Source organism: Mus caroli, unplaced genomic scaffold, assembly GCF_978045245.1.
Source record: "Mus caroli unplaced genomic scaffold, Mus_caroli_1 scaffold_14, whole genome shotgun sequence".
NCBI lineage: Eukaryota > Metazoa > Chordata > Mammalia > Rodentia > Muridae > Mus > Mus caroli.
Genome location: NW_028227269.1, coordinates 35,200,554 through 35,227,521, shown reverse-complemented (window position 1 = coordinate 35,227,521; position 26,968 = coordinate 35,200,554). Strand labels below are relative to the sequence as shown.

Here is a 26,968-nt window from a genome sequence, read left to right as displayed (position 1 = left end):
GGAAGGAAGGAAGGAAGGAAGAAAGAAAGAAAGAAAGAAAGAAAGAAAGAAAGAAAGAAAGAAAGAAAGAAAGAAAGAACATTTACAACGAGGAATATAGTTAAAGGCTTTGTTGTGTTTCCTGGAAATTTTTAGTTTCTCTGTGCTGTCAGGATGCACTGGCTATTGGACTTCCAGGCCCTTGAATTCTTCTGGGAGGCTCCCCTTTTGTAGGACTGCTCAAGTTACCCACACCTTCCCTGCATCTTCTTCCAGCACTGTCAGAACTGTTATCTGTCCACTCTCTCCACTGCATCTCAAAGCACTACTCAATTGATGAAGGCTTTTATTTTCCACAATCGAAGTTCAAACATTTTGTTTTGGTGATTTGGTTGATTTGGGTTTTTTGCTTGTTTCCCACCCCACCCCCCAACCAGGTTAGCACGATATGAGTGTAATTACTATAAGAATACTCTTTATTCACAGTTTTCAGAGGTATTCTTTAAACACTTCTAGATTATTAGATAATTCCTTTTTGCCAAATAAATAGAATATTTGGGGTTTTTTTGTTTGTTTGTTTTTTAAATATCATTTTAAGAAAGGTACTATTTAAGGAACTCTGAAAGCAAAAATATAAAAAGAAGTTTTAGGTTTCTCTTCTTTTTCTTTCTTTAATTTTTCCTTATCTTTTTCTTTCTTTTTCCCTTTTCTTCCTTTTTCTTTTTCTCTTCTTTTTTCTTTTCTTTTCTTTTTTTTTGGTCAAATCCAGTTAAAGTTCAAGGTATTGCGCAATAATTTGGGAACCCAGTTAAGGATAGGAAAAGTCGAGCTGTTCAGAGTTGGGAATTGGAAGGAAAAAGTCAAGGAAAACCGCATGCAGGCACACACGCATGCAGGCATGCATGCCCAGCTGATGCAGCATCCCAAGGAGCACACCCCTCCCAACCAATGGATGGACCGGCCACGCTCCCTTAACTGATTTTGCACAGTGTCACTTGCTCTTTCTTCACCACTTCTGGGAAACTGATTTGCGATCTTGGAGGGCTTTGAACGGCTGGATATAGATATATTAACTTCAGTGAAACACGTGCTCCTGAATTACAGGATGGACGCTCCATGGATGAATTCGGCCACCAGAGAGAGGAAAGGCTAGCAGCTTCACAGTTTGTCTTTCTATGAGAAACATCCCACACCTCCCCGCATCTTCCTAGCCCAGAGTGCACTCCCCAGGGTTGCTTTGCCCGCACTCACCTGAGCTGTCGCTTTTCCTTTTACTGCCACTTCTCTTCTCCACGTCTGCGGGTGACAGCGCTTGACGGCCATAATCCCCTGGTGCGCACGCGGCCCCGGTAGGGGTGCTGGAGCCCAGGCTAGATGAGTTGGAACACAGGACCGGAGGGCTGCTTCCCAGCTCCGGGGGCCCTCCCGAATCAGGCTGCAGGCACAGGCTGTGCCGGGCCGCGCTTGGCGGGGAGGACATCTGCGGGAGGTGCCAGTTGCTTTGCAGAGCCTGGTGCTGCTGCTGCTGGTGGTGGTGATGGTGATGGTGGTGGTGGTGGTGGTGTCCCCTGTGATGCTGGCTGGCAAACATGCCCTCCTCGTTGGGGTATCCCGCGATTATGCAAGACGAGGAAGATGTGGAAAGTTCGGGGTAGGACATGTGGTCAGATCTTCCATGAAGGGCCAGAGAAGACTGGGAGAAGGGGTGCAAGCCTTGCGCTGTGGCGTGAGGGCTGCGCAGGCAGCCAAAGAGGGGGTGTTCCATGGCATGCAAGTTTCGGCTTCCAAGCAGAAGACTTCACGGACGGTCCGAATGTCCACCAAGCGCTGTCACTTTTCACTGGAAATCCTAACACTTTCCCCCACTCATTCCAAAAGTAAAAGCCGCGCGCGTTTGCGTTTGAGCAGAGCCGGCTAATCCCAGTCCTGAGCCTTAGCGGCCAGTCTCCTGCACGTATAAACACTAGGACCTGGAGGAGCTTCCTTCGCAGCTGCTCAGATGTCAAGTGTGGGAGAGGTGGAAGCCAAAAGAAGGTGGTCCCAGAGAACTGCTTTCAGGGGGAAATGGCTCTGAGAGGTTATAAATAGAGTGTAATGTGAGCTGGGGGCTGGCTTAGGAGCCCAGCGCTGACCACATGCAAACTCCCTCCAAAACTCCCTCTCCGTCAGCGCCACCGTGCTCTCTCATTTCCAGTTCCCATTGCTGGTAGGACAGGAGCGGCTGCCCAACGCCCGCCGGTCGGGCCCTGGGAGCTTCCACCACAGCTAGTGGTGCGCCCAGAGCCTCAGTCGCTCAGGGCCACCGCAATCTGTCCCATAGATTCCCATGGCCAGACGCAGAGGCACTCAGCTTCCCTAAGCCAGCACCCAGTGTCTCTGACTAGCTCACTGCTCTTGGAACCTAGATCTCTCATTCTGGGTGGGGGTTGGGGTCACCTGCAGGCGCTCCCTGACTACTCCCTGACCTTGCAGACCACAGAGAACTCACTAGAGTTCAAGAGAAGAAGAGCCTAGTCTGTTGAGCTTTTCAAACTCCGAGGCCACTCACGGTTCCGGTGTACAGGGGCACATTAGGTTTATACTCTTTTAGGTATCTGAGAATAGGTTGTTAGAAAACCTAGAGCCAGGGCCGAGGTTGTAGAGCTGTACACCAAGGATAGCACAGTGCTACTCTGAGTGCAGAAAGGACAGATATCCAATGGGGTGTGCGCGAAACAGAGGTGGATGTAGGCTCTGGAGCCTTGGCGACACACAAGTGTTGCTCCAAGTGGTGTCCCCCTTCCTTCTTTTTCTAACCCTCTTCCCACCCCTACTTCTCTTTATTCTCTTTACCGGTCCAGTTCGCGCAATTTTCTCACCATTTGCTCACCAAGGAAATTGGGGGGGGGGCAAGAATAACCCGAAAAAATGTCAAATGAGCAAGTCTAACTTGCTCCCAGCTTCACCCTTCCTAGCTAGCTTAACCCTGCAGGAGCCAATTCACAGCCCACTCCCATCCTTTGAGAAATGAAATCTCTCTTTAGCTCACAGAGCTGATGCTTCCTGCATACATTGTATTCCTCACCACCTTTCTGTTTTAAGCAGATAGCAAACTTAACATTCCCTCAGAGTGGACCCTGCTATCATGGTTCATTTCCCCCAGGTTTACAGCCTGTGCTCCTGGAAATGAACTGCACACTTTGCCACCGGTGAATTTGTGAGAGCAGGGGCTGGGGTTGACACAGCAGTTAGCTTGGGTGGCCACAGAATCTACTGGAAGTCCTGTGCTTAACCCACAACAAGCTTGGGAGAGTGAGCTGCAGGAAAGCCTGTTTCTTTCTATCTGTGAAGTGTCTGCCAGGGAGATGTCTGCAGTAGCCTATGGTGTTCAGGACTTGGAGTGTGCCACTACGGTTAACTGCCATATGTTTATTGTCTGGGTGACCAGAAGATGATGGCCAAGTCTTTGAAATTGCTAATGGATTAATGAGTACAGCAACCTGAACTAGACATCTGGTTTAAATTAGGAAAAGGTATTGATGAATTTTGGAGGAATGTCCCCAAGGCAGAACCCTTCTCTCTGCCGCTCCTTCTGCCATTTTCAGTCTGTTACCCTTTATTTTAAGAGGTTCTCCAGAAAAGGAACTTCCAAACAAATTTTAACATCCGTGTGAAAAGTCGAATTGTTTTGCACTACTTAGAGATGGGGTGGAGTGGGGGTTGATCAGGAATTCCAAGATTTGTAAGCACTGCTTTCTTTAACGGAAATTGAGCCCTATTTTGAGGGAAATTAGTTTTGCAGACTTCTTCGTTAGGGGAAAAAAAAAAAAGAACCTAAAACTTTTGTTCACCAGCCGCTCAACGTTTCAGTCTGAGGCTGAGCTGGAACCTGCAGCAAGGCTTTGACGGTAAGGCTCTTTGCTTGTAATTTGGGAATCTTATCCTGAAAAGGGGCGCTGATCATTCTTAGGGTGCATGACTGCTAGGAGCTTTAGGTACAGGCAGAATGGCTTCCCGGACTTAACGCTTAAGACTATTTCTTCTGCCACTACCCACAACCTTGACTTTTTAAGAATTACAAAAGAGAGTGGGAAACAAATCCCTCATATAAGATCGGAATATATTTTGATTTTTCTGCTTTTTATGGTTTCAATATGCGCTCTGATATTAAACGTAGAAGTATAAAGTGCAATGATAAATTCCCTGCCTGTACTCCCTTAGCATCTCAATGGACCCTGGGTTCTGAAAGTATTCATATTTTATTCAAACTGAAATTTGATCATTTCCTCTAATAAACATAATAAAATATTTGCATAGTGTAAGATCCCTCGACTGAAAGCATGGTAGGGAGTGTCAGATAGGACTGACAAAAACATACTTCATCTGTAGTGTTTAACAAAATCCATCCAAGTCTTTCCAGTGTGTGTTCTATAAACTACAGCTAAACTATTAGTGAACAAAGAGTAGCATTTAACTAGGATGTTGTAGGTGAGAGTAACTAGCAAGAATAAAGTTTGATCTCCATAGAGGCTGGCGTTTGGTGAGTCTGCCTGCCCAGTGGCTGTGCTGGCTTTTGCTCCCTCATTCACTACATCACACAGATGTTAACAGCATGTCCAGAAATTCCTCTACAACCTGCCTCAGTCAGTTTTCCTCTGGAAATATGAGGCCAGTAATCTGGGAAAGAAGAGGAAAAACAAGTTAGAAAAGGAAGGAACAGTTTCCAAAGTCATGCATTTGCAGGGCACTATCAAGAAAGGTCTTTTAACTTGAAGGCGCAGAACATTAAGTATTCCCAAGGCCGATGAAATTCTGATTTCTAATATAAAGTATAATACAAGCAAAATGTCAAGGGAAAGGAAAAGGGTGCTAAAAAGCAAAAGAAGCCAAGACTCGCTGCTTTCAAAATTAAGCATGGCTATCAAAGTTTCATAATGTTTAAATACTATTAACTATTGCACAACTTTCAAAAACTTCATGTTCTTAGAGCATTTGTAATGATACATAATTTTTAGTTTTACTTAGGATGTTTTGTTTTTCAAGTTTTAGTGTAGCAACAACAGAAAAGAAAATACAATGATTTCATCAGTAGCTGATTTAGTATTTGCACTTTAATTAATCCAATGATTAATATGACTTTTCAGTGACAAGGTGAATTGTAGACATTCGAACAACCAAAGTACCTATACCATTTGAGCTATAATGTTTAGTCTTCATAAACATACATTTCAAAATTCGTGAAAAAATGTTATGTTATGTCAACATAAAAATCAAATATAAAGTATAAAATCAAGGCATGTATCACAGAGTATAGGGAATGTTTAGCTCTTGTGGAGTTACTTAACCATAACTATTTAAACATTCATTAGAAGCTTCAATGCTAAATATGTCTATTGCTCCATCTGATCAAATGGCATAAAAGCCAACCAGAAAGCCATATTTGTTTTAAAAAAAATAGAATCTTTTAATTAAACCGAGATTGAACTTACTTCATTTTATTTAAAGATTCATGGTGACTTAAAATTGTTTGAGTGATGATGAGAATTAGCATTAAATCCCAGATTTTTTTCTTCTTATTGTCCATGATACATATACTATCTGAGGCTTAAATGATTAATTGAACATAAGGATTGCCTCAGACACTTACTTCTCATAGAAAAGCCATTGGTGCTATATCCCCTCAATAAGCACAATTATGTCCTCCAGCTAATTTCTTTGAAATTAAGGTTTTAAAAAACATAATATTCTAAGCAGTTAGTGGCAGCTTAAATGATTTATTACATAATCGATTTCAATTAAATGAGAGATTATCTTTCTCTGGTATTATGAATTACAAAATTTAAGGCACAGATATACTATATCTGTGCTTTATCTAGACATTTAAAAATTTTTGAGTTTTTATGTTTTTCTAACTGACATTTTATAATAATAACAATTATTGTAAATTATTACTAAATTATGATTTAAAAACTATAGCTCTGTCTAAGGCCATGAGAAATATATATACACATATATGCGTAAAATATATGTATGTAATTATGGTGCATTTAAAATATGCATGTGTATTCAAGACATATATTTGAAATATATTTCCATTTATATATACATATATATATACACAAATATATATGTATTATTGAAATCTAGAATATTTGAAAAAGTAGTATTTTGAAAGATAGCATGATTAATAAAATCAAACTTAAAAGATTTTATTAGAAATTCAAATCACATTTGATTAGTCTCAGTCATGATTCCAATCTTTCCATCCTTAAATATTTCATGAAATTTACAGGGCTTTGTGCCTTAATTTCTGGAGAACTTTAAACTCGGGAAGATCTCAAAAGCATCTTAGATTTCACAAAGCTTCAAATTGGAATGTCTTTTGTATATATGTTTTAAAACCAGGTTTGCCTAACAGTAAAGTTATAATAAGGAAAATATAACTAATTATATTTGTATACATTTTCATCTCCATTCATCCTCTATGCTATTTTCTTAAAAATAGAGACATTTTTAAATTATTATGGTTAAAAGATGCTTTATTTCCATATCTAAATGTAGATGTGTAGAGCCATTAGTGTAAGACAGTTATAGAGAAAAGCACTATACACTGTGCCATGTGTATTTATCATTAAACCAATAACTCTTTTATTCTTCTGAACAATTTAAGAGAACTGAACATTTTATTCCTCCTATGTCATAAAGGCAATGCTGTATACTTTTAAATGTACTGAATTGAGAATGAGTTCATAAATCTCAGAAAACAAGAATTCTATTGAAATATAAGACTGGAATTCCAGGTAAAACAGCCTTCTCTCTGAGATTTCCAGCTTTAAGAGTCTGGCATGACTAATGCAATGTTGGCATCAGTATAGGTTATTCTTCTGTGTTTTTGTTTTTGTACTTCATCAAATTGTAGACTATTCTTAAGTTACTCTCCCACTTAGAGCTTGGTTTATGAATCATATCACTAAAATCTGTGCTTTAACCATATTAATATAGTTCTATTCAGATATTTAATCCTCACTCTAAGTTTATACTGAGAGGCTCAATACCTCACATAAATTGGTTTTCATAGATGCCATTATTTTTATTTATAGGCATAAAACAAAAGGTTGTACATTCATGTTCTAAATGAAATGGGAAGTAAGGGCCAAGTACACAATTTCTTTTATAACAATTTCTAAAACTTTAATATTAATTCTTTGTATGGTCTTAAAGCTTTAAAATTACTTTAGTAGAAGTTATAAAATATTTTGTTTGAGTCAATTTCCAAATCAAAATTATCTCAAAAAGAACAAAAATGATGAAATGACTACTGCTCATGTGTGGGTCTGTTCAGTAGAGAACAACAGAGGAGAACTGTGCAGAGCATCTCACAGGCTAACAAGTGAAATGAACTTAATATATGGAGAATAGTTTTATATTTACATAAATATGAAGTTGTGTTATGTGTGATAGTTATGAAATCCCTAAGTATATGTCTTCTTTAAAGTAGGATTAAAAATTAATTAGAAAGTTTTATATTTCATCATATATATATATATATATATATATATATATATGTGTGTGTGTGTGTAGACACACACACACACACATATGCATGCACACTTGAGAGACATAATAATGATAAAATACTCCTCTTTTGAGAATGTCTGAATGATTACATGAATGTGTTGATAAAACTGGAGAAGGACATGAGCATTGCTTAGTCAGGCACAAGCCCTGGGATGGCCACAGTTTTGTGTGACCACCATCCATCTTATAAAGTCCGTGGATTCAAACTCATCCTCAACAACTATTTTTGTTCAAAATCGAATTTACATTTTAGAGGATGGTTTTTGCTTTGTTAGGATAATAGTATGTGAAGAAGAATAAGCAGAATTTCAATAGCCATCATGGTTGGAATAAGTAATCTGAAGCTTAGATCATTTCCAGATTCCATGTTGACCTCACCAAGCACAGGGCCTCAATAAGGTACCTAGAAAAAGGTTGTTGTTTTCTCTGGAAAAACAAAAACAAAAACTAAATACAAGTGTTAGAAACTATAATCAAAATCAAGGTTCATGTGTGCTACATAATAGTGCATGTATATTAAATAAAAATTCCTAAGCACTTAGACTACAGAAGACACCAATGGTGTCCACTATACAGGTTTTTGTCCAATATTCTTCAAGTAAGCCAATCATACCAAAATTATAGGACTCCATGTTAATTGAACTTTGTAATTTTTAGTTTTCAGTAACGCAAATCACTAAAGACTAAAAACATGACTGTAACTGAATAAATCAATACATCCTACTAATTCATAATAATAAAATATTTACCTCTCATAATTTAAAACATTTACCACTCCTACTAATAGTGGCCTTCATGAGTTTGGGTAATCTAACAGTTCTCTCCTGATTTACAACATACATAGTGATCTGTACCAGGTTTTGTAGATAAATTATTAAAGATGACCAACTGTAATGACTTTAGTAAAGCTATTGTTTCCCGTCTATAGTATAAAAAACAATTCAATGTCAAATTAAACAACCATAAGTATGATTCAATACTACAGCCCCTATTGACCCCAAACCTGTAAGGCCTGCTCTTTTTGGCTCCTGGGATGCTCTAACTCTAAAGCTTTGTTCTGAGTCAGCTCTTGCATTCTATCTGAAGCAATTCCTGATGTAATTTGATCTGAGTCAAAAGCTGAGTTCTTTTGGAAATTAGGATTGTATCCAGTCAAGTATTTTTCCCCCTTTGCTGATATATAATTTCTTTTAACTTATTTATTTATACACTTTTCTTCCAGATTAAAGTATCCTCTCTCCTCTTCTCCCAATCCCATCTTAATACTCTCCCTCCCTCTATTCTACTCTTTCATTCTCATCTTTGAAGGGAAGACTCCCACAGTTACCAACCTGCCCTTGTCCATCACTTCAAAACTAGACTAGGCCATCCTTTCCCACTGAGGCCAGATAGGGCAGACAATATAAGGAAAACAGATCCAAAGAGAGGCAACTGAACCAGAGTCAGCCACTCTTCCAATTGTTAGGGGTCCACAAGGAGATCATGTTGCACAGCTGCTGCATATGTGTAGGGGGTCTGCATCCAGCCCATACATGTTCTTTGGTTTGTCATTCAATCTCCATGAGCCCCGATGGCTTATCGCCCCAGGTTAGTTGACTTTGCAGGTCTTGTGGTGCTTTTGACCCCTCCAATTGCCTCAATCCTTCTTCCCACTCTTCGACTAGATGTTCTGAGTTTTGTTGTGGGTCTCTGCCTCTGTTTTCATCATTTCTGTTTCCATGAAGCTTGTCGGGATACATTTATACTAGGTTCCTGTCTGCAAGTGTAGCAGAGTATCATTAATAGTATCAAGGGTGGGAGTCTCCCATGAGATAGGCATCAAGTTGGGCCAGCCAGTGGATAGCCATCTTCTCAATCTCTGTCTTTTATCCCTGCATATCCTGAAAGCAACACAAATTTTGATTGGAAGGTTAGAAGGTGGGTGGGTGGGTATTCTCTTCCTTCCACAGGAAGCCTATCTGGCTATAGGAGGTGGCCACATCAGCCTCTTGTGCAACCATGTTGGAAATCAATTGGTGGTTTCTTAGAAAGTTGGGAATAGTTCTACCCCAAGCCCCAGTTAAGCCACTCTTGGAAATATACCCAAAAGCTATTCCACTATACCACAAAGACTTTTAATCAACTATCTTCATAGCAACTTTATTCATAATAGCCAGAAACTGAAAACAACCTAGATGTCAGTCAATTGAATAATGCTTAAAGAAAATGTGGTACATTTACACAGTAGAATACTATTCAGTATTAAAATCAAGGGTAACATGAAATTTGCAGGCAAATGGCTGCACCACAAAATATCATCCTGACTGAGGTAACCCAGACCCAAATGAGCATGCAGCACATGCACTCACTTATAAGTGAACATTAGCCTTTAGACATTAGGACATAAAACCATAAACACTCTTTAGTTGGTAGTTCAGTCTCTGTGAGACCATGCTCTGTGAGGCCAGAATACCCATGCTATAATTCTAGGACCTAAAGAAGCTAAGCAACGAGGGTCCAAGGAAGGATACTTGGATCTCACTCAGAAGGGGGAATAGAATAGACATCTGGGGTGGGGTTGGGTGGAGGGAGGAGGGAACTGGATTCAATATGGGATGAAGACAGAAACAGGGTAGGGACCAGGTGTGGGGAGCAGGAGGGGTGAGAGAGAAGGGAGAGAGAAGGGAAGTTAATTAAGAATGAGATCTCTTTCAAAAGCCAGAAGCCTGGGACAGGAGGGATTTCAAGGATTCTATAGGGGTGACCTTAGCTGAGACTCATAACCACATAATTTAGGTCCTGAATTTGTTGTTAGCTATAATTTTCTACTTTTTTCAATATCATTAAATGCTTGTCAATATATAGCCATAAGTGTGATATATATATATATATATATATATATATATATATATATATATCTTTTTACTACAATAGCAGTTTGTAAATCATTTTCATCTAGCATATGTGACAGATATAATGAATAATGGTTACAATAATACAAGGTACTAGCAATCTCAATGTCAAAATCTTGCCAAATACTGATCTCAGGTGATAGAGACCATTTCAATCTCTCTCCCCACAGCGTTTTTGATAATTTAACAAGTCTCTACTCCTCCTTTTCCCTTAGGAAACACATCAAGAGAAGAGTATTCTCAGTTGAACCTCTTTCATGTTCACTAGTGCCATCTTTCTTTCCATCGCCAATATTATTAATTTATTTCAGGGCTTTATTCTTCTTTCTTGACTTACATGGGAGTCCCATGAAGCTTTCTTGCTTAGAGTTTTCTTTCACCTTGATGAATAGTACCGAGACTTGTTTGGATCTTAGCTCTAACACTCTCCAATTTTGTAGCAAAATTCATTTCAACACGAATATTATCATAAAGGAAACTAACAATGTTGTAAATGTGCAGAGTATGATGTGCAATGTAAGTTCAGCTGTAGGAGTTTCCAGATAAAAATTTTAGGGTTGCTTATGTATACTATCATATCAACTTCAAGTAGTGAAACTAGACATAAATAAATCAAAGGATCCCATTAAAAATGAGGTACAGATCTAAAGAGAATTTCCAACAAAGGCATCTCTAATGGCTGAGGAGAACTTAATGAAATGCTCAACATCCTTGGTTACTGTGGAAATGGATATCGAAAAAACCCTGAGATTCATCTTACAGAAATCAGAACGGTAAGATCAAAAACTCAAGTGACAGCTCATGCTGGTGAGAATGTGGATCACGAGGAATGCTCTTCCATTGCTGGTGGGAGTGCAAAATTGTACAACCACTTTGGCAATCATTTTGGTGGATTTCTCAGAAAATTGGGAATAATTCTACTTTAAGCCCCAACTATTACCACTCTAGGCATATACTCAAAAGATGTTTCACCATACCATAAGGACACTTGCTCAGCTATGACAATAGCAGCTTTATTAGTAATAACCAGAAACTGGAAACAACCTAGTTGTCTCTCAGTTGAAGAATAGAAAATGAAATTGTGGTATATTTACACAGTGGAATATTACACAGGTATGAAAACTTATGACATAATGAAAATGTCAGGCAAATGGATGGATGGAACTAGAAAAAAATCACCCTGAGTGAAGTAACCTAGACCTAGAAAAAGAAATATGGCATAAACCCACTTGTATTAGCCATAAAGTATAGTATAGCCATGCTAAAATCCACAGAATCAAAGATGCTAAGTATCAAGGAGGTTATAAAGCGGGAATGCTTGAAACTCACTGAGAAGTGGAAATCAGGTTGATATTGAGGGTGTGTAGAGGGAAGGGACTAGGTAGCAGAAGGGGTAGGAATGGAAACTGGAGGTATCAAGTGGGGGAAGGACAGAGGGAGAGAGTACTGGGAGAGACAACTGGAATGAACATGGGCAACTTTGGAATGAGCTAGAAATCTAGAACAATGGATACGCCCAGAAATCTATGCAGGTGACCTAACTAAGTCTCCTAGCAATGGAGGATATGGAACCAGAAAAGGCCATTTTCTGTAATCAGGTAAGATTTCCAATCGAGGGATTAGGACACCAAATCAGCCATAAATACTTTGACCCCAAAATAGTCCTGCCTATAAAATATGCAGGGGTAAAGATGTAGCTGAAATTGAGGGCATGACCTACCAATGACTGGCCCAGCTTGAGTCCCATGCCATGAGAGGGAGCCTACCACTCACACCATTAATAATATTCTGCTATATTTGCAGACAGGAGCCTAGCATAATGATAACCAGAGAGCCTGCATCCAGTAATTGATGGAAACAGATGCAGACACCCATAGACAAATATTAGGTTGGACTCAGGGAGTCTCATGGAAGCATAGAAGAAAGGTTTGATAGTGCTACAGTGGTTAAGGACACCACAAGAAAATCTACAGAATCAATTAGCCTGAGCCCCCTAGAAGCTCACAGAGACTGAACTGCCAACCGGAGAGTATGCATGGGACAGACCTAGGCCCTCTGCATACATGTAACAGTTGTGGAGTTTGGTCTTCTAGAAGGACTCCTAATGGTGGGAATAGGTGCTATCTCTGACACTGCTGCCTGTCTTTGGATTCTTTTTCCCTAAGAGAGCTATCTTGTATACCCTCAATAGAAGATGGTGCACCTAGTGTTACTGAAAGTTGATATGTCAAGCAGGGTTGATATCCGTGAGAGACCTCTCTTTCTGAGGAGAAAGGGAGTGAGGGAAAGAAAGGAGAGAAAGTGGAGGTGGGTGGGGAAGGTAAAAGTGAGGGGAATAGAGAAGAGGAAGGAGAACAAGCTGTGACTGGAAAGTAAATAAATTAATTAATAAAAATAAAGTTAAATGCATCCCAAACTCCAAAGGTTTCATGTGCAATTAATAACAACTTACACCGATGTCACTGTAAAATACATTGAATGATACCATTAATTTAAACTAATGAAAATATATCATTAAAAGTAAATGACTTCCTTTTTACTTTCTTTGTGCAGTGACTGCTGTGTTTCACACGGTCTGTGTAGCTGAGCTCATATTTTCCTCAGTGCTGAGCTAGAGAATGAGAGTGTTCACTCAATTTTTACCTCACTTATTCTTTTCTTTGCAAATAGGTACCAAATTACATATAGATCTGTCAAAATGATGTAAGACCTGAAATTGCTCTGTAAGTTGATCCTCTTTGACCCCATGATTTGGAGCTTCACAGTATGGCACCACACCTGGAAACCTGCCGTGCAAGATCTCAAACAGGCACAGGAAATTCCTGGAACAGCAATGCATCCTAGTTGAAGACATCCAGTTATCCCTCAGTGCAACAGAAGCATCACTGTTAATTAACTGTTGATATGCTTGAAAGAGTTTGTTTGGCAGTGATCTCGTGGAGAAAGCCGAACCAGGTGTATTTTTAGAATGCTGTAGACAATGCTGTCATAGTCAGTTAACTTCTACATCTCATGGCCTTAACAAATGCTTTCATTTTTATTCTTTCAAATCTTGTGCAAGACGGTAGATAGCTATTGATCTTGTGGATTGTGGGTTAGTCATCTCAGCAAGACTCTCTAAGATGCTGCAGGAAGGAGGGAAATGGATAGGTGAAGGCTCACATACCTGGACTTAGACATTTTAATCTAAAGGGGATAAGTATCATTTCTGTTTACCAGAGCACTACCAAAAATGTGTGCACACCTACGAATAGCCTGGAAAATATTCGGGAGTTTATGGAACCTGGTGAACCACACATATGTCCTTAAGGTAGACCTTGGTTGCTCAATTTGACTTCTAATTTACAAAGATTACATAGTTAAAATACATTTCTTAAGCCTTCTTACATCTTATAATTGTACTTTCTAGTGCAGGCCCCACAGGAGTCAATAAAACACTCAACAGAGCATTCAGATCTATAGACTTCATGTTTGGGTTGGATTTTAGTATCCTTGTAGCTACTGATCACATCAATATTATTTGGCTACCACTACAGCATCAGTGACATTTTAACTTGCTCTAGCTTCAAGTTTTTGAGTTTCTTTGGGTTTGAGTGGCAATTTTAAACCTGCTTTTCTGTTCTAAATTAAAGGCTCATTTCTAACTCCCATTGGAATAAAAACAGTAACATCCATATATATGAGGACATTTGGGTTCATTAGGGATTTTTGTCTACATTCATCTACAGTTGAGTTGTAACATCAATATCTACTTATGAAAATCAGAGTGATTCTTGTGTAACTTGATGAGTATCATACATTATGTAATGATTTATATGATGTATTATATCAAAACATATTATTAGAATGAAATTACTTGTGATCATAATTATCATTAATCCACAGGTACAAATTTTTGTACAAAAAAGAAGCTATATTCTATCTAAAACAGACCCTGTAAAATATTTATGCATATTACATTGTAATTTCCATATTTATTTATATTTATTCATTGTACTTTATAATCCTCAAAATTAACATCTTAAGACAGTTGTGTCTAACACAGATATGAATACTGAATGAGAAAAATATGTATAATGTGATATATTATTTCAACATTTTAATAAAATATTAAATACTAGTTTTCCACATATATGTATGTCTAGCTATCTCTGTCTGTATGTGCACTTATAGGGGCAAATATGTGTGTATGTGTGCACTTGTGTGTGTATGTGTATGTTTGTATGTGTGTATGTGTGTATGTGTGTTTAAGCCAGAAGAAAATACCTAACATCTTCCTCACTTCCGCTCTACCTTATTTTGCGATTAGGATCTCTCTTTCCAACCTGGAATTCAATCAAGCAGCCTGGTTGGCCAGAAAACCCAAGGATCTACTTGTCTGTAGATCCATAGCACTAGGATTACAAGCATATGCCATTTCACTGGTCTTTTATAATTGTGTGTTAGGAATTGAACTCAGGTCGACATGATTGCATTGCCATCTCTTGCAAACAGCTTTATTCAAGTCCCACGCTGAATATTTCTCACTTGAGTTTGCTAGTTCTTTTACAATAGGACAATAACAAAAAATAAAAATATAAAACTTAAGAATTTTTGATGACTGATAAAGACTAAATTCACTAATATTCATATAGGAACATACCATGTGTCCCAAGAAATATGAAATTATAAGAAAGAAACTATAAGCCATTGTTTTCCTATAGTAAGTTGGTGTAGTAGTTTTGATATGCTTGGCCCATGGGAAGTGCTACTCTTAGGAGATGTGACCTTGCTGGAGGAAGTGTGTCACTGTGTGTGGGCTTAGATGACTCCTAACGCTCAAGCTCTGCCCACTGTAGAAGAATCTGTCTCTCTCCTGGCTACAGTTGGAACAAGCTGCAGAAATCTCAGCTCCTTCTATAGCACCATGTCTGCCTGGATACTGCCATGTTTCCTGTCATAATGATAGTGGACTAAACCTCTGAACCTGTAAGCTAGCACCAATTAAATGTTGTCCCTTATAAAATTTGTCTTGGTCATGGTGTCTCTTCACAGCCACAAAGACCCTAACTAAAACAGAAGGGACTGGGGTATTGCTATGATAGGCCTGACTGTGTTTTTTGTTTGGAGAAATGTGGATTTCGGAAGTTTGTATTTGGAAAACAGTGGAATGCTTTAAGTGGGGCTTAATAGAAGATCCTAATAAGAGTATGGTCCTGCAGGTGATTTGAACTATGGAACACATTGTGTTAGAGGTTTTAGAAGAGAGGACTTTTAGTATGCTATCTGAAGATTCTTAGGATGTTTTGGTAAGGAATATGGTTGCTTTTACCCTTGTCTGAAGAGTCTGTCTCAGCCTATGGTGAACACATTCAGATTAATTGCACTGGCAAAGGAAGTCTCATAGAAGCCTAGCATATACTGGGTCTTGTGGTTTGTAATCAAAAAGAATGGTCTGATCAAGTGTAGTAAGCTTACAAGGCAAAGATACAAAATATTTGGGTCAAAGAGAAAAGAGACACTAGGAAGCAGAATGTAGCTTAATCCTATGTTCAAGAAGATAAACTGATCAGGACAAGATTCCACCCAGGTAATCTTATTGTTTGTACCTGTGATGTTCAAGGTATGAAATATGCCTTTTGATTTTGGTTTTATTGGGGATCACACTTAAGTGATTGGATGACTCTCAGAAGAGATTTTGAACATTGGACTTTTAACACTATTAAGACTGTTGTGTAATATGGGACTTTTGAAGTTGGACTAAATGTATTTTGCATTATGCTATGACTAGGTATGGCAATCATAGATTTATGTGTTTGAACAAGGCTATGAGGGTCAGGGAGTGGAATGTGGTGGTTTGAATATGCTTAGCCCATGGGAAATGCTACTATCAGGAGGCGTGACATCACTATGTAGGCGAGCTTTGAGCACTCATAGTGCTCAAGCTCTGCCCGATGCAGAAAAATCAGTCTCTCTCTTGTCTACAATTGGATCAAGATGCAGAACTCTCAGCTCCATATACAGCAACATGTCTGCCTGAATGCTGCCATTCTTTAGCCATGATGATTGAACTGAACCTGTAAAACTATAGCTCAGCCCCAATTTAATGTTGTCTCTTACAAGAGTTGCCTTGGTCATGGTTATCTCTTCACAACAATGGAAACCCTAGCTAACAGACAGTTAAACAAATCATTAAACTTTTGGGTATTTTTGATTTTGCATTTTGATGGATCTAAACCTCTGTTTTAAAGTAATGAACACTATCTTAAAAAACAAAAACCAAAAAAACAGTAGTTTATTAGAATAATATCTGGGGAACAAACTCTGCCCTGGATCTAGTACCACCTGAAAACCCTAAGTACAAGCAATTAGGTGAAAAGCAATGGAATAAAACACCTTTGAAATTAATAACATCACAGAGGTTAATTTAATTGAATTGCTTCCTAAGTCTAGAATGGATTCATAGTGATTTATGTAAAATGTGATCAAATGACACATTTATAAAAAATAATATGGCATGCCTTAAAAGGCTGTAGGGTCCAAATACTAATTATTGGAAATTATTTTCTTCACAGACTCTTCTTATGGCACTTAATTCTGTAAAGTATAAGTGAGCAGCAGGCCTGTCAAAATGTATACACTTCTCCCTCAATGCTCTGCATGGCTCCTACAAAGAAACAAATGGATCTCAGACTGCAAATCAAAAACTACTCATCTCTCTGACACATGAAAGCAAGCCAGTGAGATCCTGCCTCAAATGACATATGTCTTTGACTTTGTTGTGGTTGTTGTTGTTGTTGTTGTTAGATTAACTACTTTGATAGGTGCAAATTTTGGACAACTTTTGAGCAACATTATTTTCTCTTATGTTGACATATTCAATCATCCATTTTCTAACATTTTTCTTTTTATATTAAAGTTGATTTTTAAAAACCTATTAAATTAAAATTGCTTTTAGTGAATGAATATTTAATCCACTACCCTTGCATTGCTAAGAAAAAAGAAAGAAGAAGAGATGAAATAAATGTCTCATTCAAGTATGCTCAAGAAAATGTTACTTAATTAAATCTAAAAAGAAGAGTCCTTCAACTTAGAACTAAATCCTAGGGGAAAGGGGGGAAGGGGGAGTCCCTAATACTATAAGGAAAAAAGTTTACATGACTCTATATTATCAAAGAAGAAACAGGTGTGAAGACTCTTTGTGTATACAAAAAGCCTATTAGCCAGTGAAATATAAAGCTAGTTGCGTTTCAGTTTCAGTAAAAACAAAACAAAACAAAACAAAAACAAAACAAAAAAACAAAGTTAAGGTTGATTTTATATTCAACTAAAATAGCAACAAACATTCAAATGGAGGTTGTGTTCCTGATAACAAGAATGTAGAATAAATACTTTAGGTTATATTTTATTTATTAAAAAATAAATGGTTTAAACCTACAATCTACAATTTATAAATGTTTAATTTAATAATTAAAGGTGTATTAATATAGTCAGAAAAATGACCAGGTATATAAAATTTACATATTTATATCTCTATACTTATATTAATTCATATAAAATAAAAACAGATTAGATAAATTATAGTGCATGTCATCGTAGAAACTAGTACTACTACTAAGAATTATCTTCCAATATAATAAATAAAGCCATAAATAGCTGTTGTAAGGGCTAAAGAAGTGTTAGATGTATAATATGCTTAAGGAGCTGGATACAATCCCCAGGATCACAAAACATAAAAAAAACAAAAACAAAACAAAAAAGAGAAGTCATGAGTGAGTGCTAAGAAAAAACAGATTCTAGGCATATTAGGAAGATGTACTAAACACATAATGCAAGTATTTGTGTACACACAAGCACACACACACACACATATACTCACACACATACTATACTTCATATATAACATGTACTCAAAGTAAAAGCATTCTGAGTTTGTTACTCCCACCTCTGGCATGTAGCATCACAGGATATTTGTATCATGTCCTAAAGTCTTCCACAATAAGCTTCAGACATTTTTGTAATGAAGACATAGATTTTATTATCAGAGAAATGCTCTTCTCACCTCTAATGATACCTCAGGAGTAGGAAAACAGTCTTAGTTTGAGTAGATAAACATATCTCACCTTAAAGAACTCTACCATATTTAAACATTATCATGTAGGTTTTATGAACTAGCAGCTAGTTTAAGTGTAAAAACAAATACTTATCAATCCAAAGAGTACCCGTTACTCTGAACAATACTCTTCGGCTATCTCTAGTTTAGAATCAACCTGCACCAACTCAAATGTGAAAGATTCAATTGTCTGGCTGTGCAGTCAGGTGAAGCATATGGAGTCTATTAGAGCCAAGACCTAGAGGTTGCACGTGCTGCTTCGTGGTGTCTGGAGTATAAACCAAGGTGTTGTCTTGGACAAATTTAGTCCTTCATGTTTTGAATTATGGTAAATTTGAAACCACTTCTCCCATATGTGAAAATAGAGATTGGGTAAGCAACCTCCCCCATTCATTTTGTAAAGGTAGGGCTTAATCTTTAGTGGGGGGTCAAAGCAGTAGAAGGTGTTGTTGTATTAAGTTATGACAAGGAGAAATTCAGTCTCATATGACACCCTCCATTGTCTATGAGGTAGGAGCTGCAGTCTGGTTAAAGTACAAATTTAAAGAGTTTCAAAACTCAGATTATTTCATAAAATCTCAGACAAAACTCAGTGGTACTTTTTTTTTTATCAAATTATTGATACGTGAGAAACGCATTAGACTAAAATAACAATGCAAAAATAAGAACATTCAACTTGCTGAAATATAACAGAAGAAACATTCTTTTTAAAAGTTGAAAATTTTGCTGGCATATGCAAGAGTGTCTGGGTTTGATGGCTGATTATGGGATGGATCCCCAGGTGGGGTAGTCTCTGGATGGCCCATCCTTTCCTCTTAGCTCCAAACTTTGTCTTTGTAACTCCTTCCATGGGTATTTTGTTCCCTATTCTAAGGAGGAATGAAGTATCCACACGTTGGTCTTCCTTCTTGATTTTCTTGTGTTTTGCAAATTGTATCTTGGGTATTCTAAGTTTCTGAGCTAATATCTACTTATCAGTGAGTGTATATCAAGTGACTTCTTTTGTGATTGGGTTACCTCACTGAGGATGATATCCTCCAGATACATCCATTTGCCCAAGAATTTCATAAATTCATTGTTTTTAATAGCTGAGTAGTACTCCATTGTGTAAATGTACCACATTTATTTATCCATTCCTCTGTTGAGGGACATTTGGGTTCTTTCCAGCTTCTGGGTATTATAAATAAGGCTGCTATGAACATAGTGGAGCATGTGTCCTTATTATCAGTTGGAACTTCTTCTGGGTATATGTCCAGGAGAGGTATTGCTGGATCTTCTAGTAGTATTATGTCAAATTTTCTGAGGAACTGCCAGACTGACTTCCAGAGTGGTTGTACAAGCTTGCAATCCCACCAGCAATGGAGGAGTGTTCCTCTTTCTCTACATTCTCGACAGCATCTGCTGTCACCTGAATTGTTGATCTTAGCCATTCTGATTGGTGTGAGGTGGAATCTCATGTTTGTTTTGATTTGCATTTCCCTGATGATTAAGGATGTTGAACATTTTTTCAGGTGCTTCTCATCCCTCCAGTACTCCTCAGTTGAGAATTCTTTGTTTAGCTCTGTACCCCATTTTTAATGGGGTTATTTGAATTTCTGGAGTCCAGCTTCTTGAGCTCTTTGTATATATTGGATTTTAGTCCCCTATCAGATTTAGGATTGGTAAAAATCCTTTCTCAATCTGTTGGTGGCCTTTTTGTCTTGGAACCTAATATAGCTGTCTTGTGTGAGGCTATGCCAGTGCCTGGGAAATACAGAAGTGGATGCTCACAGTGATCTATAGGATGGAACACAGGGCCCCGAATGGAGGAGCTAGAGAAAGTACCCAAGGAGCTGAAGGGTTCTGCAACCCTATAGGTGGAACAACAATATGAACTAACTAGTATTCCCAGAGCTCGTGTCTCTAGCTGCATATGTAGCAGAAGATGGCCTAGTTGGCCATCATTGGGAAGAGAAGCCCTTAGGTCTTACAAACTTTATATGCCCTAGTATAGGGGAACACCAGGGCCAAAAAGTGGGAGTGGGTGGGTAGGGGAGCAGGGTGGGGGAGGTTATAGGGAACTTTCAGGATAGCGTGTGAAATGTAAATAAAGAAAATATCTGATAAAAAAAGAAAAAATAAATAAAAATAAAAAGTTGAAAATGTAATAAAATATGATTTAGCATTGATGTAGCAAAGAACCTTTTCCCTTCTTTTAAGTAATCATTCTATTTGTTTACATCTCAAGTGATATCCCACTTCCATGTTATCCCTCTACAAACCCCCATCCCATATCTGCCCTCTGCCCCCTCCTCTATGAAAGTGTTACCCCCCCCCCACTCACTCACCCTTTCTCACCCCACTGCTCCAGCATCACCCTACACTGGGGCATCAATCCTCCACAGGACCAAGGGCCTCCCCTCCCAGTGATGAAAGACAAGACCGTCTTCTGCTGTATATGTATACATGGACCCCTCTCTTAACCTCTTTTCTTTACTCCTCTCTTTCTTTCTTTCACTATGTCTCTGTCTCTCTTTGTTTCTTTCTCTCTCTATCTCTGTGTATCTATCTCCTACTCTCTTTCTCTCCTTTGCATCTCTCTCCTATCCTGCCATCTTTCTCTCTACCTACTCTTACTGATATTTTTGACCTTGACATTCCCCTGACATAATGAGAACCTAAGCCGTGGCATAAGTGTATAGAGATGTACAAATGAAAGCAAATCTTGTATGTGTGTATGCTATATACTTGTAAATGCTATAGAAAACATTGGAACCAGTGTAAGCTTGGATTTAGTGGAAGTTTCTTAAGTGGCATAGACATGTGTTTGGAGAGGATTGTGAGATATCAAGTTCACAGCACTTGCTATTTAAAAAATACGATCTTCTACTCTCCCATGATCTATGTTTACTTCCATAGGATTAAAGTATGCAGATTCTCATACTTGCCAACATGTGGTCATACGAAGTCCTGTGTAAACCAAGTGACAAATGATTATTATTGCTCATACTTACGTCTGGTTTAACTTTTCCCATAAGATATCATAAATCTTTTTAAACTATATATTTTACATAAAAATTACCAACACATTTTAGCTCTATATGCTATCTTTAACGATTAGAAATTATCTCTGTTAAAATGGATAATCGTCAAGTAGTTCTTATAAAATAAACCCTGTTAAATTTTTTAATAGATGTGGAAAAAATTCTCAGTAAAATAATATTTTAAAATTGTAGTCAGATTCATTTTCTGAGAAAAAAGGTGGTTTATTAGGCACACAAGAGGTATATACAGGAAGGAGGTAGATAACAATAGGAGAGGGTAGGGAGTAAAAGGAGGAATGTAGGGAGAGGGGGCAAGGAGGATGAAAGGAAGAAAGGAAGCAGACAGGCAGGGAGATTACTAATAATAGAACTGTAACTAAAATAACTTCAGAGGCCTTTAGAATATCTTTTAAAGAGAGAGTTGTTTAGAGCCATGTTTATGTACTCTAATAATTATGTTTTTTTTTGTTTGGTTGGTTTTTTTTGTTTTGTTTTTTTTCGAGACAGGGTTTCTCTGTGTAGCCCTGGCTGTCCTGGAACTCACTCTGTAGACCAGGCTGGCCTCGAACTCATAAATCCACCTGCCTCTGCCTCCCAAGTGCTGGGATTAAAGGCGTGTGCCACCATGCCCGGCCTAATTATGTTTTTATTATTGTTTATTTAATGCATTAATTGTTAAATGATCATGTTTTAAAAGTAAGTAGTTATTGTGTACAGTCACACTGTACTTGACATCTAAGAGAGTTTGTTGTATTGAATAGACTTTCTAGAGGGAAAGGTGATGATGATTAAATAAAACACATTGTATTGAAAATGATGTCTGCATGCTGAAATATAACTTTTTTGTGTAAAACTGCCTCTAGAAGTGAGGATAAAAAGCTTAGTTGTCATGTAATGCCTGCAACTATGGTTGTGGATGAGCTTTGTGTAGAAAGCAATGATGGGAAACATTCCTTCATCATTAGGTAGACTCTGAGGAGGGAGAAAAATTTAAAAATGTAAAGAAAAGGAGAGAAAACACAGTGAAGCTTGTCAGACAAATGATGCTAGAAAAATGACAGCCAGATAAACATCAGTTTTCACACTCAGTACAGAGAGATCCTAGAAGTGGCAACAAATATTTTCCATTAATATAGCAACATTTTCAGATATTATAGTTGAGCAAAGGCATATGGAATTATATAATAAACAAGTAGCAAGAGACACGGACACAGAGAAAGAGATGCAATATGGATCACTAATGCAGGATAAAGTGCAGCTGCCTTAGGGATGACCAAATAAAGTGAATTACTTCTGCTTGTAATTTTTTTTCGAAGAGAGATACAATATTTGAGAAATTTAAACTGAATGAGTGGCTCAGACTCATTCTGAATTGCTATCACTTAGGAAATGTGCTGGCTCAATATTGTTCAAGATATAATTGGTTAAACAATTGCAAAAGGCAGAAATTATGTAAAAAAGAATACTTTTACTAGTCAGATACAGTGACATAAACTGAATCATCTCCATAATAGATAGGTAGATAGATGGATAGATAGATAGATAGATAGATAGATAGATAGATAGATAGATAGATAGATTTGTATGTATTGTATGAAGGAACAGAGAGAAGAGTAAACACATTGAAGCATCATATTGCATTACTCTCTATACTGGGATGCTATTGTGGAGCTTTGAATAGTCATCACTTTGGTATTAAAGAACTGGAGGAATTTATTTCATTTTATTATGTATATTTCTATTTTTGTTCTCAATATTTTAGGGGTGCTTGAGTCTGAAGTACAATATTTTCCCGACATATCTGAAATGAAAAATATAATAAATAAATAAAACCAAGGATAAAAATGTTAGTAAATTTAATAATACATAACAGTATGATAAAATACCAGCACAAAGCATGTAAGTGGCCATTAAGAACTTAGAAATAATAATTGACTAAAATTAACGTCTCATTCGATTTTTCATAAAGTGTTTAGCTAGCAGATTTTAAGCATGTATCCTAGAAAGTATTCTATGGCTCCCAGATTTACAGAAGGTCCCCCCTTTCACACAAATTTCTAGTTTGACAAGTTAATGACAATCCATATTGTCATATAGTTAACAAGAAAAACATCCTATTAATACAAATACATAGATGCTCCTAGAAACTGTAAAGTGTGTGTAAACCGAGGGATTTAGCATAACTTTTCCTCCCACCCCAGAGAACAGCCTCAGAATTGTTACTTGTCCAAAGATTGTGTAAAAATAAAGAAGGGAAGAAATAAGTTATGCAACCAGGCCTATATATGGCTTTAAGAAAGATTCAGGTCTGTCCTTATATTTACATACTGATGAGGTAAGAACTGAGTGAATGTTGAGTGAAAGGTGTAAGCGTAACTTTAAGAACCTGTGTGTCAGATGTCTAAAAGGATAGAGCTTCTCTGCTATTGTTGAGATGCTTCATGGAAAAACCACCAGAGTTGCAGTGTAGACTCTGGACCCTGATGTGGATGATCCATATGAAGAGGGAACATATGGACGGAGCTGAATCTTAATTATAAAGCATCACAGAGCAAGTTTAAGAGAACAAGGGTTTATTTATTCCTTCCAAAGTGGAGAGTCTAGAAGCTTGGAAAGGATTACTTTCCCTCTTAAGACTTAGGAGGGCATTGGGAGGGAGGGGAGGGGCTCTGGTCTTCTGGGGGCTGCTGTCTCTCCTGCTCTTCCCTTTCCTGTCCTGCTGCCTTTTCAACATTTGGCATTGTTCATGGCGTCTTTCATTCTTAACAGAAGATCATTCACCCTGAATTTACACTCCACTGCTGTATGACCTCACCTGCAATCACCATATTTACCAAAAAAAAAAAAATCACAGTCTATCCTTTAGGAAGTCCCACCATATAATAAGTAAAATATTTCATAAAAAAAGAGGGAATGGAGGCAGAGGTAGGCGGATTTCTGAGATCAAGGCCAGTCTGGTCTACAAAGTGAGTTCCAGGGCTATAAAGAGAAACCCTGTCTCGAAAACCACCCCCTCCCCCCCCCCAAAAAAAGAGGGAATGGACAGACTGACACTTCTCCTCCATGTATTAGCTCTGTAATAATTTGTAAGCATGCTTTAATAATTGAGGTATTACGAACAATAAATGAATGGGCAATATATATCATTCAGTTTATATATCACAGGTAAGCAAAACACGGCCTTCCACATTAGGATTGAAAAGAAAGTAACTTTAGATTTAGAAATATTTTGTAGTCAGGTGATACAAATGGTTTTATACAGATTACATGAACCCCCAGACATGTTTATTTGACCTAGTAGAACCTTGCTGCGTAGAACATGGAAACAAAGTTGACCTCAAACTTCATAGAGATAATTATATCTGGAAGCCTTTTCATTAAAAGAAAATAAATATTCAGTCTCAGAAAAAGAGTTGTAGCCCATCCTAACTCCATACATCTCCATAGGCTTTCATGGCGGCTCTGGGTTTTTTTTATTAGGTGAGACTATGTCTACCCTCTTTAGATGACACAGCTTCTGTCTCTAATTTCACTCTCTGAACATTTTTATTTTCTAAATTCCAAAAGACTTAGCAAAGCACCTATGTTTCCCAAGAAACATTAAGTACACATTTCTTTAAACATCTGCATAAAGTACTAGTGCTCCTAAAAAATACCTTTGTATCAAGAAATATGTTACTGCCAATTTCCTCCAAAAATTTTAATCAGTGGTTGGTCCAAATTCCCATAGTTCTTAGATGCAACAATTTTACAATGATCCAATACTTTGAATTGAAATTTGCAACTTCCTGATAAGAAATATCATTGATGTTGTAATTTCTTTTTAAAGTTATTTTTATGTTAATTAGTGATTACTAAATTATTAATTCACTTTAATTTATTTTTCTCCCATACATTACAATCCTCACCACAGCTTGCTCTTACTCTATTCCTCCCAGTCCTACCTCTACCTCCTTTTTCTTACAGATCCATACCACCTCTGTTTCCCATCAGAAAAGAGCAGTCTCCCTGGGATATCAGCCTAATGCTGCCTAAAATGTTACAATAAGACCAAGCACACGCTTTATATTAATGTATCCCTGCAACAATTCTGAACAAGGCAACCCAATAGGGAAAAAGGGTCCCAAGGCCTGACAAAGGAGTCAGAGACAGCCCTCACTCCCATGTTTTTTTAGTTCTGAGCCTAGTCTTTTACTCTGGGCCATCTCTCCAATGTAATTTTCTATTTTCCATTAAGAACAACTTACAGTGCTTACAATCAATAATGTGAAATTAAATGTTTTTGTCAGGTTGTTTTAGTCTGCATGACCTATCTCCACAAAGTCCACCTAGAGTGCATAAATTTAGGAAATCCAGGAGAAAATGACCCAAGGGTAAGTTAGAATGCTTAGATATGAAACCCTAGTAAGTGCCATTAGAATGGCCCCATGAATTTGAGGAGTTATTTCATGTTATAGTGCCTCGGTGTCTTCATGTGTAAGGTAGACATAATCTGTGAGGTGGTACCAGTGTGAGAACATCCTGAGGTGGATCAGGTCTGTCAAGTGGAATAATGAGCACTTTGGAGAGGGTTAATGCTCAGTGTGTTAGCCACTGTTCTGTATCACATAGGGCCCTTGAACTGAGGTCTCAAATGAGCACGATTTACAAACACTTAACAAATCATTCTAGTTTTTAGTTTGACTCGTGTTATGATTAAATATGATAAATTGAACAAGCATGCTCTATATGTAACTTTCATGAATTTTAATACTGCCTTATTAATAGTTCCTAAAGATATGGAAATAACATCATTAAATATATATTTTTTAAATTGGCCTATAGGCATGTCCCCACAGATAAATCAAATTTAGTTGGAAATTTCCAATTGAACTTCCAACTTATAATGATATGTTAGATGTCCAATCTTGTACTGAATTTCAAATGTATCATTCAGAAATGTTAATGGGTATTTAAATAAAACTGATGTAAACCACTAATTCCACTATGTCTATTCTGCTAAAATAAACCAATATATAATTGTATGGGGTATGAATGGTGAAAAGTATAGGATATGAAGATCTGGAAAGTAATATATGAGAGGGAAAAGCAGTATTTCAATCATTCATTCATTGGTGAATGAACACACTATTTAATGATAGTAAGTAAAATATTAATTGGAAAGATAATTGGTACATAAGTAAAACTCACAAAATAAATTTTGGTCATATAAATTATAACAACCTGACATTATATAACATCTGTGTCTAGAATAGTTTGAAAATATGGGTATGTTTATACTTGATAGATTTTTATTTCACGAATTCAATTTAGATTCCTAAAAAATAAGCAGTGCTCCCCCATTCTTTCTTGGACATAGGTGAATTTTCTAAGAAACCATTTATTCTATAATCTTCCATTTTCTTCACTTATAAAATATAATGACT

At 37.5% G+C, this 26,968-nt stretch overlaps 1 protein-coding gene across 1 annotated transcript in view; it reads right to left on the bottom strand.

The window, feature by feature from the left end:
- Positions 1-2,008, bottom strand: part of Meox2 (mesenchyme homeobox 2) — a 60,053-nt gene extending 58,045 nt beyond the window's left edge. Inside the window, exon 1 of the mRNA XM_021179543.3 lies at positions 1,231-2,008. Within this exon, the coding sequence (XP_021035202.1) occupies positions 1,231-1,744 (514 nt within the window). The 5' untranslated portion in view covers positions 1,745-2,008. The remainder of the gene's footprint in view (positions 1-1,230) is intronic.
- Between the last annotated feature and the right edge of the window lie 24,960 nt (positions 2,009-26,968).